Consider the following 17795-nt stretch of genomic DNA (forward strand, 5'->3'; position numbering starts at 1 on the left):
GTTTCGAGATCCACACCCTCTTCGTCGAAGAGAGCCATTCTTAAACACTTGTCCATAAATAATATAAATAACCATGAAGACATAACGCATCCTTGTCTAACGTTCAAGCCTTGCCTTACTCTCTACTTCCCCCACTCATATTCTTCTTCCCCACCCCACACTTCACCATTTGCTTCTCCTCCCTTTCCGAACTTCTTCCACGACTACTTTCCCCTCTCCTCAGTTCTCAAATTAACACTTACCTTCCCTTACTTTCCCTTCCGTGCTCACCTTCCCTACTCTATTATAACCGTCCCTTCATTTCCCTCAATTTCAACTTTTTTCAATTACCAACTTTCCAAGTTCTCATTTCATCTCCTTTTCCCTCGCCACACTTCACGATTCTCTTCCAGAACTTCTTTTACCCCTAACTCCGTTTTCTTCTCTCTTTCCCAGTTAACACACCCCTACCCCTGTTTCTTTTCCCCGGTCATCACTTCCCCACTCCATTTATTTGCACTACCATCCTGCTAGCTGTCTCTTCACTTCCAATTATTCCACTTCTTTTCCTTCCTAATTTCTCCTCATTTTCTTAGTTTACCCTCCCCTCACTTTCTCTTACTTCTCCTCCCATAATTTTCCCTCACTTTCACTTTCCTTATTTACACTCACTTACCCTTCTCTAATTTTTCGTCGCTTTACCTACTTCGTCACCCTTCATTTCACCTACTTCCACTTTGCTCATTTACCGTAACTGGCTTTTTCCTCATTACCCATCCCTACCTACCCCCTCTTCATTTCCCCTACTTTCCCTGTCCTCGCTCCTTTTTTCTTTACTTTTCATTTCCCCATACTTTTCCTCTTTTCACTTCTTGTTCTTCTCTACTTCTCACATCCTGTAACACCCCTCCTCGTATTTCCCCTCCTGGAAAAAAGGAAGACGCACAGAGATGAGTTGACTGTAACTATAAGTGTTTATGCCCGGCGCCAGGAAGCCCTAAAAATAGGAATTATTTTGAAAAAGAGTTAAGGAGGGCGAAAATGATTTTTGAAGGGGAAAGTATGTAAATGCTTTACTTGTTAAATAAATCTTTAATTTGTATTATTCCAAGCTTTTCAAAAAGTCCTTTTTAACCTTTATATTTTACAAGTGTGATGTAACATTCTGCCCCCCCCCCCCCGTATCCAAAAACCTGTCACCCCCCGCCACTGGTAATATAACGTTGTTTTTGAAAGTTGACATAAATTTCCTATTCCAACACAAAAATTTCTGGTCATTGTGCTTTAGCGATTGGATCGTGAAATCAGATTAATTTTGCGATTGGTTAATTCTCTCCGTGGCGGGAAATTCAAACATCCAATTAGCTTATTTGACGAAACTCGTATTAGAAATGAGTTTATATTTTCAATTAAATAATCAAATGTATGCAAAAAGATATCTTAATAATTAATAATGTGAAAATTGAAAAACGCCTTAATAGCAGTTTAGTAAAACAATAGTTTTCCATCTAGATATTAAATTATCATCCAGAGTCCGGTCATCTTGAAAGTTGACATCACGCGGTGAAAAATTGACGAGGAGGGCGCTCGCGTCTCGAATTTCACGCACGCGTCGCCGCACGTCGCCGGCAAACTGGTCCTCTTGCTGTACGATTTGGGAGGTTTCGAGGATCCAAGTACTCACAGAAGTCCGGAAAATCAGCGAAACTCCAAACTACCAGTTTCCCTGGAGCCGAAGATTGTGGTAAGCATCGCGGTGAGGATTTTATCGCATGTGCTTAACCGGATAGTAGTTTTTGCCTGATGCGTTGATTTGCGTGGAGGTGGTGTTGATTGCGTGCACCAGTGGCGGCGCGGTTCGAAAACGTGTAAGCCAATCGTGTCGCTTCCAGCCATTAGGTTGAGTTCGTGGCACGCCCTACGTCCCCTACGACTTCCTTCTTTCCGGGATTCTCTGCAAGGAAGGATGGCGCAGAACAATTATTTCGGATTTACTCACGGCGGAACTCAATATGGGTACGAAATCGTCTGAATTTACTCTTTATTAAGTAGCTAGTGTTAAGCCTCCAGGTTTTTTTTCGACGGGCTGGGCGCGATTTAAAGTTCTCTGAATAACTCTTTAATAATGTTCGAAGGCCCTAGCCGGCTCGGCCGCCATTTCTCGACGTGTGTGGAGCGTCATGTTAGTGAATTTTAAAATCAGTTCAGGTCGAATCTAAATTACTTTGCTCGATTTTATTAAAACAAAATACGATTTCCCCCTGCGGTGCCACGATCAACTCGAGACGTGCGTTTTCGAAAACTAGCAATTGAATTTGTTACTTAGGGCGACCAGCGGATACGCAGTGACGCCAGCGGCACAAGCCGTCCAATCCTACGACGCTGCTAAGACTTATTATCAGCAACCAGCCGCTGCAGCCGCCGCTGGTACCTACGCCGGTGAGTCCATAACGCTTTTTTTTTTATTTATAAGTCTAGGTTCCTCGCCCTCCTTCGAGGAGAGGTTCCTGGGTTTCATGTCAATGTCGAAATTCCGGTACTAGGAGCCGGATTTTTTCAGTGTGAACCGGGACCTGGAAAAGAGGCTATGGTACCGAATTTCGGTAATAGCATTATTTTAACTATGTATTTATGTGTATTTCCACGTGCTTGCATCACGCTTTTTAAAGGGCTATTTTAATGCATCGTTGTGTTATAATAACTTCAGGAGCTTTTTTATGCAGAGTTTGAGCGAGCTTGTTATCGATTTTTGCTGTGCTTGGGGAGTGATGTTTTTAATAAATTTAGAGGTAGTAAGAGGATCAATTTTGAACTGCCACTTATCCGATATTTGGATACGCTTTTCTATCATGTGACTGCATTTTTTGGGGTTATTTTATATATTTCGCGAGAAAAACAGTTACAGGTTTCATATTCACCCTTTTTTTAAAAATTTTTAAAAATCTTTCTATGGTCAAATTTAACTTTCTTGTTGAAAATTCCACTGTTTTTTTTATTCATATGTTTTTTGGCTTGAAACTTCTACTATTGGATTTAAAATAACATTATTTTTGGTTGAAGTTTATCTCTTTTTTTATACACGATTCGACTTTGTTGAAAATTCAATTATTTGGTTAAAACTTCGACCCTTTCGTTTGAAAGTTTAATTAATAGGTTCTAAATGTAACTATCAGATTATTAACAATTATTTTTTGGTTTAAATTTAACTTTTTTTGTTAAAAAAGTCATATTTTCGTCGAGAATTCAACTGCACTTTTGGTATATTCGTATCTTTTGGTTAAATTTCAACTATTTGGCTGTAAATGCAACTTTTTGGGTAAACATTGTATTTTTTTGTTGAAAAATTTATTTATTTTGTGAAAAAGTAATTTTTTGGGTCAAAAATTCAACTTTCTTTTTTATTTTGTATATTTTGCTTTTTGTTTGGGAATTCGACCATTTGGTTGGCAATTAACTGTTCTGTTGAAAATTCAACTATTTTGTTAAATTTATTTTTTTGATAGAAAATTGAACTATTTTGTTGTATAATTCTCTCTTTTGAGTATAAAATAGGTTTTTTTTGGACTTGAAAGTATTTTGTTTTTCTTAAAAATGTATCTTTCTTTGTTTAAATTTCACTTTGTTGTTTAAAATTCAACAGTCTTATAAAAAAATATTTTTCGCTTGACAAATTTAAATAGTGAATTAAAACTGAAACTATTTTTGATCAAGGTTTAATTCTTTTCGATTAAAACTTCAACTATTTGGTATCAAATTCATCGTTGTGAGTTGAAAATTCAACTGTTTGGTTAAAATTTAAACTATTTTGTTTAACATGTAACCATCTAACGACAAACTTAGGTTGAAAATTCAACTATTTAGTGGAAATTTCAACGCTTGTTAACAATTAACCGTTTTTTAAACTACTTTGTTTTTAAATTTAATTTATGCTGTTCAAGATTCATAATTTCAGTTGAAAATTAATTTCTGATTGGAAAATTGACAAATTCGATAAAAATAATGTTATTCTAAAGAATTTGTTCCAATATTTTCGTTAAATATCACAATTTTTTTAAATTTTTAATTTATTTTCAGTTCTGTACATTCCGACGTACGATAGGGGGCCATAATTTCAAATTTCTTTTTTAGAAAATCCCATAAGCAATTAAATTTTGTTAATGACCACAGTGTAAATTTTTTTCTTTTTTTTTTAACCTACACGTTCTTCAATATTGTTTACGGCTAACATCTATTTTTAGTGAAAGAAGAAAAAAGCGCACTGCGCGTTTAAAAGTAAAAAACAGTTTTTTTCTTTTTAACTCGTTTTTGTCATGAAGGAAGCAAGATGGATGTGAATAGTAGTTTATAGTTCATAATTGGTTCCCTTTCTAATATATATAAAATTATACCCTGTCAGATTTTATCTTGTTCGTTTCAAAACATTTTTTTAATAAAATAGAAAAAATCAACGAATAGATCATTTATTTTGATTAGGCACAACATTTTATTGTAAATAATATTTGTTTTTAGTTCAGTAATAAAGTGAAGAATGTTTTTCATGAATTTTTTTTATAGTTTCTGAGCATCCGATGGGATAAAAATTGGTTTTTATCTTCAAAATTGAAGCCTTTTTTTATTGACATGTACTTTCTTATTTTGGATTCGAAAGCAAATTCAGAAAAGAAGCCTTATGAAAAAGGAAAATAAGTATTTCGTTTAATCCTTAAAAATTAATTTTTTTTTAATTAAAACTAGGAATTCACGATGATAAAAATCATTTTAGTACTGCTGAAACATTCAAATTATTTCTTGGTCATTCAAAGTGTCTCAAGCATATTTTAGAAATAAAATGCAAGAAGGAAATTTAATTTACCAGCGATTATTAGACCTGTAATCCAAAAAAATTATATTTATTCAAATATAGAGATGAACACCAACTTTTCTCCGTTTTAAAGCTCAGGGACCTCAAAAATCTTACTGAACATGTTCTTTACATTATTAACTAAAATTAAATCTGAAAAAATGTAGTTCGTTAAGATAAATGCTACTTTTATTTAAAAATTCGGTAATTTTGTTTAAAGATTCATCTTCGTAATTAAAAAATTCAATTGTTCGTATCAAAATGCACCATTTTAGTTAAAAATTCATATTTTATGGATAGAACTTCATTCTTTTTAATTTTGAAGTCTACTATCATATTTTTCGCCCAGAATTATTCTCTTGTAGTGAAAAGTTCTATTTGAATGGAAATTTAATTTTTTTTATTCACTTTTTGCCGAAAATTTTAATATTTTGATGCGTAGTTTGTCTTTTTATGTATATAAAATTCCCCCTTTCGGATTGAAAATTCATCTTTCATTACAGACGATATCCTTTTTGGCTAAAAATTCGCCTCTTGGTTGAAAATTGTGTTATGAAAATTCAACTGTTTTGTTTTAATTCGTCTTTTTGGATTGAAAATGAAATTATTTGGTACAAAATGCAACTTTTTTTGGTTGAAATTTATTCGTTTTTGTTGAAAATCTAAATCATTTCTTTAAAGATTGATCTTAGTAGTTTGAAAATTTAATTATTAAAAAAAACATATTTTTTGTTCAAAATTCATCTTTTATGGTTATAACTTGATTATTTTTTAATTTAAAAGTCTACTGTAATATTTTTGGCCCAGTATTCAACTCTGAAATATTTTGTTAAAGTCACCTTTTTGTCGAATCAAATGTTTTGTTGCATATTCGTCTCTTTTGGGTATAAAATTCACCCTTTTGGATTAGAAATTCATCTGTCAGTGCAAAAGACATTTTTTTTTGGTTAAAAATCAATCTTTTATGGTTGAAAGTTATTTATTTTTTATTTAAAAGTCTATTGTATAATATTTTTGTTGTAAAATTCATCTCTTTTCCTTCCACTTTTTTTCGGAAATTCAACATTTTTTTAACATTCGTCTTTTCGGATGTAAAATTCAACTTTCTGGATTGAAAATGAAAATATTTGATACAAAATGCAACTGTTTTCGGTAGAATTGTTTTTTCTTTTTTGTTTAAAAATTTGCTTATTTGGTTGAAGATTCATCTTCGTTGGTTGAAAGTTCAACTATTTAGTTATAAATTTGTTTCTTTTGGTTCGACTTGAAATCTTAGGAATGTTACATTTCATTAATATTATTTATAAGGATTTATTTATTCTTATAGTCTAAAATCGGTTTTACAATAATTTACTTTGGAGTACTAAAATGTTTAATTCTTTTAAAAATTTATATAGTTATTATTATAAACACTTCAAAATTAACCGGGAAATAACCCGGATTAAAAAATTTTGTTTCTAATCTTATTAGTTTTTATTTTTGGCATCAGATGTTTGTGTCACAGTTTTTAAAAATCCAAATCAATTTGCATATTTCAGAAAGAACAATTTTTAACTATAAACTACTATTCATATCTCGTGCTGTTTTCGGAAAAAATAAGTAATCAGAATATCCCCGAAAAAGGTGCAAAAGAAGAAGTGGATGTGCAAGTTTTTGAGAATCCAAAACAGTTTTTAGAATATTTTCAGTCATTAATTCAGATACTCCAACAAGTTGACTCCGATATTTATGCACTATTTGGTTTTTTAATTGACTAAAAAAAGCGTACTTATTTATACGGGGATATCCCCGAAATAGGTACAAAAGAAAAATGTGCGCAAACTTTTTGGCTTTTCGATTCAACTTAATCGAGGCTTAGTCGTCTTTTTTTTAGCATGTCTGCTTGTAAAGTTTATAATTCAGATTGAATTTCGAGTCGGATTGATTTTAGAATAAAGTTTTTTGTTTTTTTTTTTTTTTTAAGAAAAATGTTGTTTTGTATTAACAGCTAATCCAGGCACTGTGCCACAAACCTACGACTACGGTTACGGTCGAGCAGCTCCAGCTGCAACTTACGACGCTACCAAGACTTACTATCAGCAACCAGCTGCTGCACCCGCGACCTACACTACAACAGAAACTCATTATCAGGCTGCAAAGCCCGCTTATAGTACGACAAGTGCCTACACCGGCGCTCCTAGACAAGCCACAACAACCGGACCAGCCAAAACTTATCAGGCATCTAGCACAGCTTATCAGCAACCCAATCCCGCACAGGCTGCAACATATTCATCTGGATATACCGCGCCACCAACGCCAGCCGCTCCACCGGCAAACGCAGCAAATAGTAAGCATTTTTATTTTATTAAAAAAATTGTTTTGTTTTTTTTCGGTTAAATTCCAAATTTTTTGTTGCAACCGTTCAAGGTCCAAAATTTAAACTTGAATTGAACTCTTCACCTAAAATTATCAGGTAAGGCATTAATCGAGGTGGCCACTGAAAGGGGAATTTTGTTTAGTTTACAATTATAGGGTGGTCGCTAGACCGGGAGATGACCGTGAATTTAATTTTTGATTGGGAGTTTTACAAATTTTTAGAAGAAAAATCCATTCAACTTAGATTTCAACCGGGTTTTAAAATAATTAGTTAAATTGTGATCTTTTTCAATTCTGATAGCATTCACAATTTTAGAAATTCCAGATTTTATGCTTGAAAATTAAACTGTTTCAATTGGAAAGTCTTAAAAGCAAGTGCAAACGCCATATTGAAACTTTATAAACTGTTTTTAATTTAAAAATAACTTTTAAATAATATATTTATGATCAAAGGCTTTTATTGAATTTCAGTCCAAAATATTCCATTTTTAAACCACGTAATTTAAAATCTTTTAATTAAAAAAAAAAGAAGTTACTTAATATTGAAAAATATCTGACTGCACATTTAAAATCAGTAATTATAATTAAAATACTCAAAACGGAACAAAAAAACCAAACTTTAAAAATTACCATTTTAATTGATCTATTTAAAAAAAATATAATTTGTAAGTCAACTTTTTAAATTTTGATGTAGAAATAACAATTAAAACACCTATTATTCCTGGAAAAAACCTAGTAAGTTGAAATGTCTCGAAGTTTTGAAAAAATGCAAAATTAATTAAAAATTTGAAATGATTTCAAATAATTTAAACAAAGTGTTTACGTGTACCGATAAATCCGGGCTATTCTGACCAAAATTTTGGTGCAAATATTTCACGGCCTAATTTGAAACCAAATATAGATTTTGGCAGAGTTCGAACATGAAATTTAGAAACTTTTTAATAGTAACATTCTTTAAGATTGCTAGGAAAATTGAAAATGATTTTTTTTTTAAATTATTTGAAATTTGTATAATTTTAAAAGATATTTAGAAGTTGGGAAAAACTTCTAAGAATATTTTTTAATTAAAAGAAAATTCGAAACAACATGTAGATATTTCAAGATCTTGAAATAGAATTTCGAAGCATTTTAAGGATTTTTAAACGATTTAAAATAAAAATAATTTGACATAACATAATTCAGATTAATAACCGGGAATTTCAAATTTTAATAAAATCCAAGCTAGCACTGAAAATTTTTGAAAAGGAACAAAATTCTGAATTCATAACAGAAAATTTTTTCAAAGAATTATAATTCTGAGTTGAAGCAGAGAATTTTCAAATTGTAAACAATTCTGAATTGAAACTGGTATTTATCCAAAAGAATTATAATTCTTTTTGGAACAGGGAATTTTTTTATTAGAATGAGTTCTAAATTGAAACGGGACATTTTCGAGAAAAATTACAATTATTAATTGGAATAGTGAATTTTTCAAAAATTCTAATTCTTTCTGGAAACGGGAAATTTTCCAAAAGTATTAAATTCCGGTTTTGAACAAGGAGTTTTCATTTTTTAACCAATTCTGAGTTGGAACTGGAATTTATCCAGGAGAATAACAATTCTCAATGAAAAATAGAATTTTTCCAACAGAATTATTGTTCAGTGTTAAAGCGAGGTATTTTGGGAAAAAATATGAATGTGAACAGGGAATTTTTCCAAAAAATTCTAATTCTTACAATTAGTTGAAATGGAAAATTTTCGAAAAGAATTAAAATTCTGGATTTAAACAGGAAATTTTTTTAAAAGAATTAAAATTTCCCATCTATAGGGAATTTTCAATTTTTAACCAATTCTGAGCTGTAATTAGAATTCAATTTAAAATTTTTAATTTTAAAATCCATGAAACAAATTTTTCAATATTAAAAGTTTTAAAAATTGCTGAAAATTAATTTTTTATTGTAGAAAAAATGCGTGGCGTCAATAAAAAATTTTTTCAATGTAATGAAATGTTTTAATTCTACAATTTAAGCTGCTTCGACTTTGAAACATTCAATATACTTTAAAGTAGTATCAAATTAAAAATTATTTTTATTTAAAAGAGCAATGCAATTTTAATTCCTTTGAATTTTAAGTAATAAATTTTTTAATTTTTTCTATTTTCGAACCCTTTTTCTGAAATAATTTTATTTACAGATTCTCGTTTTGAAAAAAAACTCTTAAATTTTGGAAGCCTTGAATTTATTTTTTACCACTTATTTTTATTATTAGTAGTTTTTTTTTAATTTTGGTATTATCAATGTCGAAAGCATTTATTTGTGAACAATTAAATTTCCTCCCAGTTTCCCGTCGAAAAAAATATTAGTAGATCAATCTGATTGGTTAAAAATTAAAATCACTAAAAGATACATAATTAATTTTGTAAAAAAAAAACGTTACTAACATACATTCAAAGGTTAGATGTATGTTTCTTCAGAATTTTCGAGAAAAAAATCTTTAATTCGTTTTTTTTTGCAATCAAGAATAATTTTTAAAAAACATGACGTAGAAATTCTAAAGATAAAATCAAAAAGGGAAACAAATTATTATATAATTTACAATACATAATTGTAAATCAGGATGGCCACTGGACCGTGAAATCGGAAAATGATAGTGAATTTATTTTTTAACCAGGAATTTTACAAATGTTTAGAAAAAAAATCTGTTAATCTTTGATTTCAACTGATTTTTTTTTAATAATTAGAAAAATGGTTATCTTTTACAATTATTATATTATTCTGTTTAGAATGCTTAATTCGAAAATCTTTCACTCTCAAAATTTTCCATTTTTTATAAACCATTTTATTTTGAAAAATTAAGTTTAAGAGAATATTTAGAAAGATTTACAAAAGTATTAAAAATTATGTGGAAGATGTTTAGGAATTTTTTTTTTTTTGGCAGGATTAAAAAAAAATTATAGGAAAATTTCTTGAAAAAATGCGAATCATTTAAAAAGACGTTTAGAAGTTCTGAAAAAATTTTAAAACGGCATGTAAATGTTTCAAGATTTTGAAATAAAATTTTGGGGCTTTTCAAGGATTTTTAAACTATTTACAATAAAAATAATTTAACTTTTAATTTAGGAAAAGTTTAGTTTATAAAAAAATTTAATCGTTAAGTAGCTTCCATTTTCTAAGTGTAAATTATTTGAGCATTTGAATATATTTTTGGAATAAAAAACTTTCAAACAAAAATTTAACAAGTTTAAAACTCATTTGTTACACTTTGACTGCTGATCTTGATTAAGAAATCCAGTGTATTTCCTTTTTCAGTAGAGGATTCGTTTTTCCCGCTTTTAAAAAACTTCACCTTTTATCGATTTTTTTGCTTGATTGCAAACTGAATTAATGAAACCCAACAGGAATATCTCAACTATTTTCGCTTGAAATTGATTGAAATTTCATACTTTTTCGTTGAAAATTCGATTATTGTGGTAGAATATTCGCCCTAAAGAAAATTTTATCTGTTATGGTAGAAAACTGATTTTGTTGTTTTCGAAAATTGCCTTCCTTGGTTGAAAATCAACTTTTTTGTTCGAAATTCAACAGTCTGTACAGAATTCGTCTTCTGGGCTCAAAAATTCAACTACTTGGTTGAAAGTGTAACTATTTCATGAAAAAGTCGTCACGTTTATTAAAATTTTCAAGATTTTTTTTGAATAATTCAATTATTTTGGTTGAATTTTAATTATTATTTTTAGTTATAAATTCGAGTATTTTGTTTAAAATTTTGACTGTTTTTTTTTAAAGTCGCACTTTTTGTAGAAAATTCGCCTGGAAGGAAAATTAATATTTTCTGGTAAAAAATTCATCTATTTCGGTTAAAACATTAACGGGCTTTTAAAAGTTATGTCTTTAGATAAAAAAAATTCTATTTGGTAAAAAATTTAATTTTTCTTGAAGTACTCATTTTTTTGGAATAAAAATTCATATTTTATGAAGTCATTACTTTTTGGTTAAAACTTCTAACAATTTTTTGGAAACTTAATTGTTTTCTCAATTTTTTGGTAAAAAAAATGATCCCTCTTGGTTGTAAATTCAACTATTTTGGTAGAAAATTGTCCATTTGGAAGGAAATATGATCTTTTCTGGTAGAAAAGTCATATTTTATAGTTAACACTTGATCTTTCTTGTTCGAAAATGCATATTTTATGCTCAAAGATTCAACTGGCTTCTGAAATTCGTCCTCTTGGCTCGCAAAATTCAATTACTTGGTTAAAAATGCAAATATTTGATAGAAAAGTCAACTTTTTCTTTCTGAATTTTTATTTTTTCGTTTATTTTTTGTTTACAGAAAATCCTGCAATAGCACTGCTATTTTTTTAATCATCCTTTTTTGTTAAAAATTTAACTCTGAAAATTTAACTCTTATTCCGGCAAGTTCCTAGTAGTAATTCCTTGAAATCACTTGAATACTTAGAAATCTCGTAAAATTGCTTGAAAATCCTGAAAGTCCTCCTAATTTTTTTAACTCACTTCAACTTCTTTGAAATAATTTAAAATATTGTAAAATTGACTAAAATTAATTGAAATCTTTTAAAATTCAAAATCCTTTAAATTTTCTTGGGCTCTTTAAAATCTCTTGAAAATCCCTGAATGAATCAATTTCTTTAATTACCTTGAAATCTCCTAAAATTCATTACATCTGTTTTAATAACTTTTTTATAACTCGCGCGACTTTCTTTAAAATCACTAAAACTGTCGTAAAATCTTATAAAATTTCTTGTAAATCTTTAAATCTTTTTTAAATATTTTTGGATTATTTTTACATCCTTTAAAAAAGAAACGTTAAGATTCATCCAAGTCCCTAGGAATTCCTTAAAATCACTTGAGTTCTTAAAAATCCTTCAAGTCCAAAATGTCAAAATTGACTAAAATTAATTAAAATCTCTTTAAATCCTTAAATTTTTTGTAGACTGCTTTAAATCTCTTGAAAATCCTTAAATTATTGAATTTTTTGTAATCCCTTGAAATCTCTTAAAATTTATTAAAATCTGGTTAAATAACTTTTCTTTAACTTTTTAAATCGTTTTAAAGTCTTCAAAATCAATAAAACTGTCTTAATTTTTTTTAAATTTATTGTAAATCTTGAAATGTTTTTGAATTATTTTTAAATCCTTTTAAAAAATCATGAAATCCCGTCAAGTCCCTGTAGCAATTCCTTAAAATCACTTGAATTTTCAGAAATTCTTAAGTTTTTTTTTTTTGAAAATCCTTTAACTACTCCGAATTTTTTTGAAATTTCTTTAACTTCTTTAAAATCATTTACAATTTTCGAACTTTAGTACAGTTAATTAAAATGCTTTGAGTTTTCCTAATTTCCTAAAATATTTTTAAAAAAATACATCACTTGAAATCTCTTCAAATTCATTAAAATCTTTTTAAAGTACTGTTCAGTAACTCGCTTGACATTCTTTGAAATCACCTAAACTGCCTTAAAATTGGATTAAATCTCTTGCAAATCCTTAAACCTTTTTGGATTCTTAAAAAAAGCTTTAAAATTTCTTTAAAGTCGTTCAATTTTTCTGCATTCTTTAAAAATCCTTTCATATTTTTTGAAATCGTTAAAAGTCTCTTGAGAAACCCTAAGGCCAATTAAAGTATTTTTTAAATCCTATAAAGTCTCTTTGATATAAATTTGATATGAAACTACTTAAAATCACTTATTATCGAAAAGTATTATGACATAAGTCGCCGGCAATTGAGGTTATAACCTTAATTACAGCCAATTATATTTTTTCGTGATGGATTGCCTGATAGAGCATTTTCCATATTGCCAACAATAATGAAATAAATGACTTTTCTTTCCGAAAAGCAAAGTTATATCACGATTTTTTACTTAATTTCGCCGAAATTTATTAATTTTAGTCAAACTCAATAATACTTTAAGAATATTAGGTTAGAAAACTAGACGTTTAGTTTTAAAAATAAAGTTTTAATTTGTTTTCTTTTAATTTGGACATACTTCAAAAATGTTATGACACTATTTTTTCAAATTTTTAGCACTATTTGGACTATTTTTTAATTTCTAAATGAGCCCGGGACTGAAAATAAAAAATAAAAATAACCGAATGATGATATCAGATGACAAGATATTGATAAAAAATATTTAAATAAAATTTTAAAGCTTTTGAAGGATGCCTAAACTATTTAAAATGAAAATAATTTAAGTTATAATTTAAAAACTGTTAGTTAAAAAAAAGTCTTTCAATTTTTAATGTATCTAGCTGAAAATTACTTAATATAATATAATTTTAAAAAGTTTTAAAGTTCATTGCTTGATTCTTTAATTTAGACTAGTGTGAATGTTAACGTGGATTTACATTTTTGAAACTTCAATTTTAAAAGTTTGAAATTCAAGGGTTCCAGTTTAAATGCTTTAATTTGTTGTTTATTACTTTATATGGACAAATATTTAGAATATAGTTTGATTTTATAAATTTCATTGACCGTGAAAAATATTTCTGAATCGGGAAATGACCGAGAATTTTTTTCTTCGATTAAAACGGCCACCCTGATTAAGCCTATTGAGATTAGAAGGTTTTTATTATATAACTTGTTCATCATTGATTGATTGAATAAAAATGTTTGAAATGAACCATTTTTCAGCATTAATTTGTAATTAAGAATTCAGTTATTGGAGTTTATCCATACTGTGAAATTTCTTCGACCGTTATTAACATTAATGAGAGAATGCGTTTTATTCTCGTCATACGGTCCAATATAAATAAAAGTGGATTCAGATGTCAATGAATCTTTATTCGTCAATTTTAATTAGTATAACCAACGTACGTTTCAACCTAGTTGCAGGTCTTCTTCAAGGTCAATTTTGATTTTGATATTTTCATCAAATTGATATTTGATATTTTCATCTGTCAATTTTGATATTAATATCCAAAACCAAGACATTTCAATTATGCTTTTGTCATTTATAACGGAGCATAATTTTGGAGTGAGCCAATTCAGTTAATTGTTGAAGTTTAAAATTTATTTGTATCCATATTTTGGAGTGTCCTTTTTTCTATATAAGAAAGCATACATCCAATTTTTTTAATTTGTAGCCTCAACATTAAAATAGGCTCCAAATTATGTTACATTTACTACATTTTAAAAAGAAATTTTAAGACAACAGATACTTTTTGAATTGTTTAAACTTATATAAACTTGAAAATTCAACAGAATTGAATTTTGACTACTCTGAACCTTTTAATCTGAAATTCAAATTTAAATTCGATCTTGGACCTATTATATAGTACGATATGAACGAACTATCTTCCTAACTTGAATGTGTTTTTCTTTTCTTTTTTCTAGAAACGGCGAGTACGACGTACTCAGGCTACGACGCGGCGCTCTACAGCGCTGCGACCATGTACGTAGCCCAGCAGACAGCAAATACCAATTCCACCAACCAGAAGACGGGCGGTTGGCAGGGTTATGGTGGACGAAAGGGATTTGGCGCAGGTGGCGGTGGAATGAAGCCAATGCGTCCGAAACAGCCACCCAAGCCCCAGCAGCTCCATTACTGCGATGTCTGTAAAATCAGCTGCGCTGGACCGCAGACATATCGCGAGCATCTTGAGGGCCAGAAGCACAAGAAGAAGGAAGCGTCGCTCAAGGTTCCACAGCAGCCACCAGCGCGCGGCGCCGGAAATTCACTTCGCTGTGAGCTCTGTGATGTGACTTGTACCGGAAATGATGCTTACGCGGCTCACATTCGGGGCGCCAAACATCAGAAGGTTGTCAAGTTGCACACAAAACTGGGAAAGCCAATTCCGAGCGCTGATCCAACTGTCTTGAATCCAAAACCTGCGGCGGCGGCGGCGGCGGCTGCTGCTAAAACCACCGGAAAGAAAGGCACGGTCACGGCTACTCCTAAAATCAACTTTGTTGCTTGTTAGTATTCCTCTCTCAATTTTCCAAAATTAACCAAGAACAAATACCCCGTCGTCCCCCTAGTAGTCATTCCTGGATTAGAGTTCTTAGATTCGCGAGAATTTAGGTTGATTTTTTTATATTTCAAGGTAAAAAATTTTAAGTTTGGCGACTTGACTGGGAATTTATTATTTTAAACATAGCAAATTTGCAGTTTTCATTAATTTTGGTCAATTTGAAAAAGTTATTTCTACTTGATTTACGGTTGCAGGACATATATGAGTGAAAATAATTATTGCTTTTATTTTAGAAGAGGGTGTTTCGGTAAAGAAATATAATTTCAAAACGTAATTGGAAGTGGGAATTTTTTGCATGGAGCGGGTATTTTTTTTTTAAGAATTAGAGCTGGGATTTAGAAAAGAGGAGTTTGAAAAATTCGCTCCAAGACAAAAAATTAGAAAAAGAGTACTTAAATGAGTATTTTGAAGAGGAAATATTTTTGAATTTTAATAGAACTATTTCTTTTTTGTAAATAAATGTTTTTTTTTGAAGATTCGTCATTTTTATTGAAAATTTATCTCTTTAAAAATGTAACTTAGTTGAAAATCAATTTTTTAAACTAAAAATCTAACTTCCAGGAGAAAATTTTACTATTTTTTTTTAAATCCAATTTTTGTTGTTCAAAATTAGATTTTTGACCAAAATTTTAACTATTCTATTTTTGGTTGAAATTTTATCATTTTGTATATTTTTTAAATGAAAATTCAACTATTTGGTTAAAAATTGATATTTTTATTTAAAAATTAAATTTTTTTTATAAGTCATGTAATTTGCGGGAAATTCGTCCTTTTTTGTGTGTAAATTTAATCTTATTACTTGAAAATTCATCTTTTTTGTAGGTATAAAATGAAGCAGTTTGGTTGAAAGTTAATTTTTTCAAATGAAAATTTAACCGTTCCATTTTGTAGCATGTAGAAGAAAAAAATGGTTTTTTTCTTTATTAAATTCCTTCCGGTTGAAAATTCTAGTATTCTGGTTAAATATTCATCATTTTAGTTCAAAATTCATCTTTTAGATTAGAGGTAAATTTATCCAGTTAAAAAATAAAATCATATTTTATTAAAGATTCATCATTTTAATTACAAAATTCATGTATTTGGTTGAAAAATATATTTTATTGTGAAAAACTGTTTCTTTTTCGTAAAATAATTTTTTTCTAATACTGAAAATACTATTTCAAGTAAATATTCCACAATTTTAGTCAAAAATTCGTTTTTTTTTAACCACTCATGTTTTTACTGAAAATTTAATTTTTCAATGTTTGTAAAATTATCTTTTTTGGTCGAACATACAATTTCTGAACTTAAAACTGATATATTGAAAACTAATATTTTGTTTAAAATTTTTCAACTAAAAATCTAACTTCTAGCAGAAAATTCAACTATTTTTCTGAAAATCCAATTTTTTGTTGTTAAACGTTTAATTTTTGACGAAAAATTCAACTATTCTATTTTTTATTCAGTTTTTTTTTTTTATGAAATTTCATCTTTTGCTTGTAGAAAATTAATTGAAAGTTAATTTTTCCAACTGAAAAATTAACCGTTCCATTTTGGGTGAAAAATGGATTCTTTTCTAGTTCAAAATTTAACATTTTGAATGTAAACTTATCTTTGACTAAAAAATTCATTTATTTCGTTGAAAATTCCCGTATTAAAAAAAAACGAGTTTTTTTGTCATAGAAAATGATTTTTTTTTAAAGTTAATTTCATTGTTTAAAAATTCTTCTTTTCTGTTGAAAATTCAAGTATCAATTATCAATACAATCATTTGTGAACATTCATTTTTTTTATTAACGATTCATCATTTAAAAAAAATTCATTTGGTTGAAAAGCTTTTTTTTTTCTTCAACTGAAACTGAAAAAATACTATTTCAAATTAATTTTTTTTTTTGTTATGTTAAGCATACATTTTTTTGACTGAAAATTTAATTATTTAATCTTTGGCTGAAAAAATATCTTTTTTAGTTGAAGATTCATTTTATTAACTTAAAACTTAATTCTTGAAAATTCATTTTTTTTTTTTTTAAATTTGACTACTTCTGTTTTTTACTAAGAATTTAAGTTCCATGTTCATATATTTAACTTTAAAATTCCTCTATTTCAATGTTTTATAATTTTATTTGAACATTAAATTATTTTGCTATGTTGTGTTAAAATCTTTTTTTTTTTTTTGCTAGAAATTTAACTATTTCAGTAAAAAATTTAACTGTTTCTGAAAATGTGAGTTAAGAGCTATGTTTTTAACGAACAATTGAACCATTCTATTTTTTATTTACGAATAAAACTATTTTATTTAAGGTTCATTTAATTTGTGGAAAATCGTGTTTTTTTTTATTCATCTTATTTTGAAAATTTATTTTTTTGTTTGGAAATTCATCTTTTTGGTTGAAAATTCATCTTTTTAGTAGATTCAAAATTCAAATATTCCAGTTGAAATCTTCAGCTGGAACTTTTTTTTTAAGATTTAGGAGACAAGAATTAGAAGCTTTTTCCAGCATTTTGAAAGTTTTCAAAAGAATAAAAAAAATTATGAAGATCCCTAGGGGATATGTAAAATGATTTTTTATTGTGAAAAATTAATTTAAACGGAATATTTCTTAAAAATTCAAAAGATTTTGAAATTTATAAAAACAATCATCTCGAAGATTTTTAGCCATTTTTTATTCTTTTAATTTT

General features: G+C 28.5%; 1 protein-coding gene across 3 annotated transcripts in view; it reads left to right on the forward strand.

Moving 5' to 3' along the window:
• The first annotated feature begins 1822 nt into the window (after positions 1-1822).
• LOC117181881 (zinc finger RNA-binding protein) overlaps positions 1823-17795 on the forward strand; it is a 52892-nt gene continuing 36919 nt past the window's right edge. For 2 of the 3 annotated variants that reach the window (XM_033374895.1, XM_033374896.1), the window contains exons 1-4: positions 1823-1995; positions 2306-2418; positions 6807-7145; positions 14500-15081. In XM_033374895.1, the coding sequence (XP_033230786.1) occupies positions 1946-1995; positions 2306-2418; positions 6807-7145; positions 14500-15081 (1084 nt within the window). In that variant the 5' untranslated portion in view covers positions 1823-1945. The remainder of the gene's footprint in view (positions 1996-2305; positions 2419-6806; positions 7146-14499; positions 15082-17795) is intronic. The other variant, XM_033374897.1, reaches the window with a different exon arrangement.

The sequence above is a fragment of the Belonocnema kinseyi genome, chromosome 10 (genome assembly GCF_010883055.1).
Source record: "Belonocnema kinseyi isolate 2016_QV_RU_SX_M_011 chromosome 10, B_treatae_v1, whole genome shotgun sequence".
In the NCBI taxonomy this organism is placed as follows: Eukaryota; Metazoa; Arthropoda; class Insecta; order Hymenoptera; family Cynipidae; genus Belonocnema; species Belonocnema kinseyi.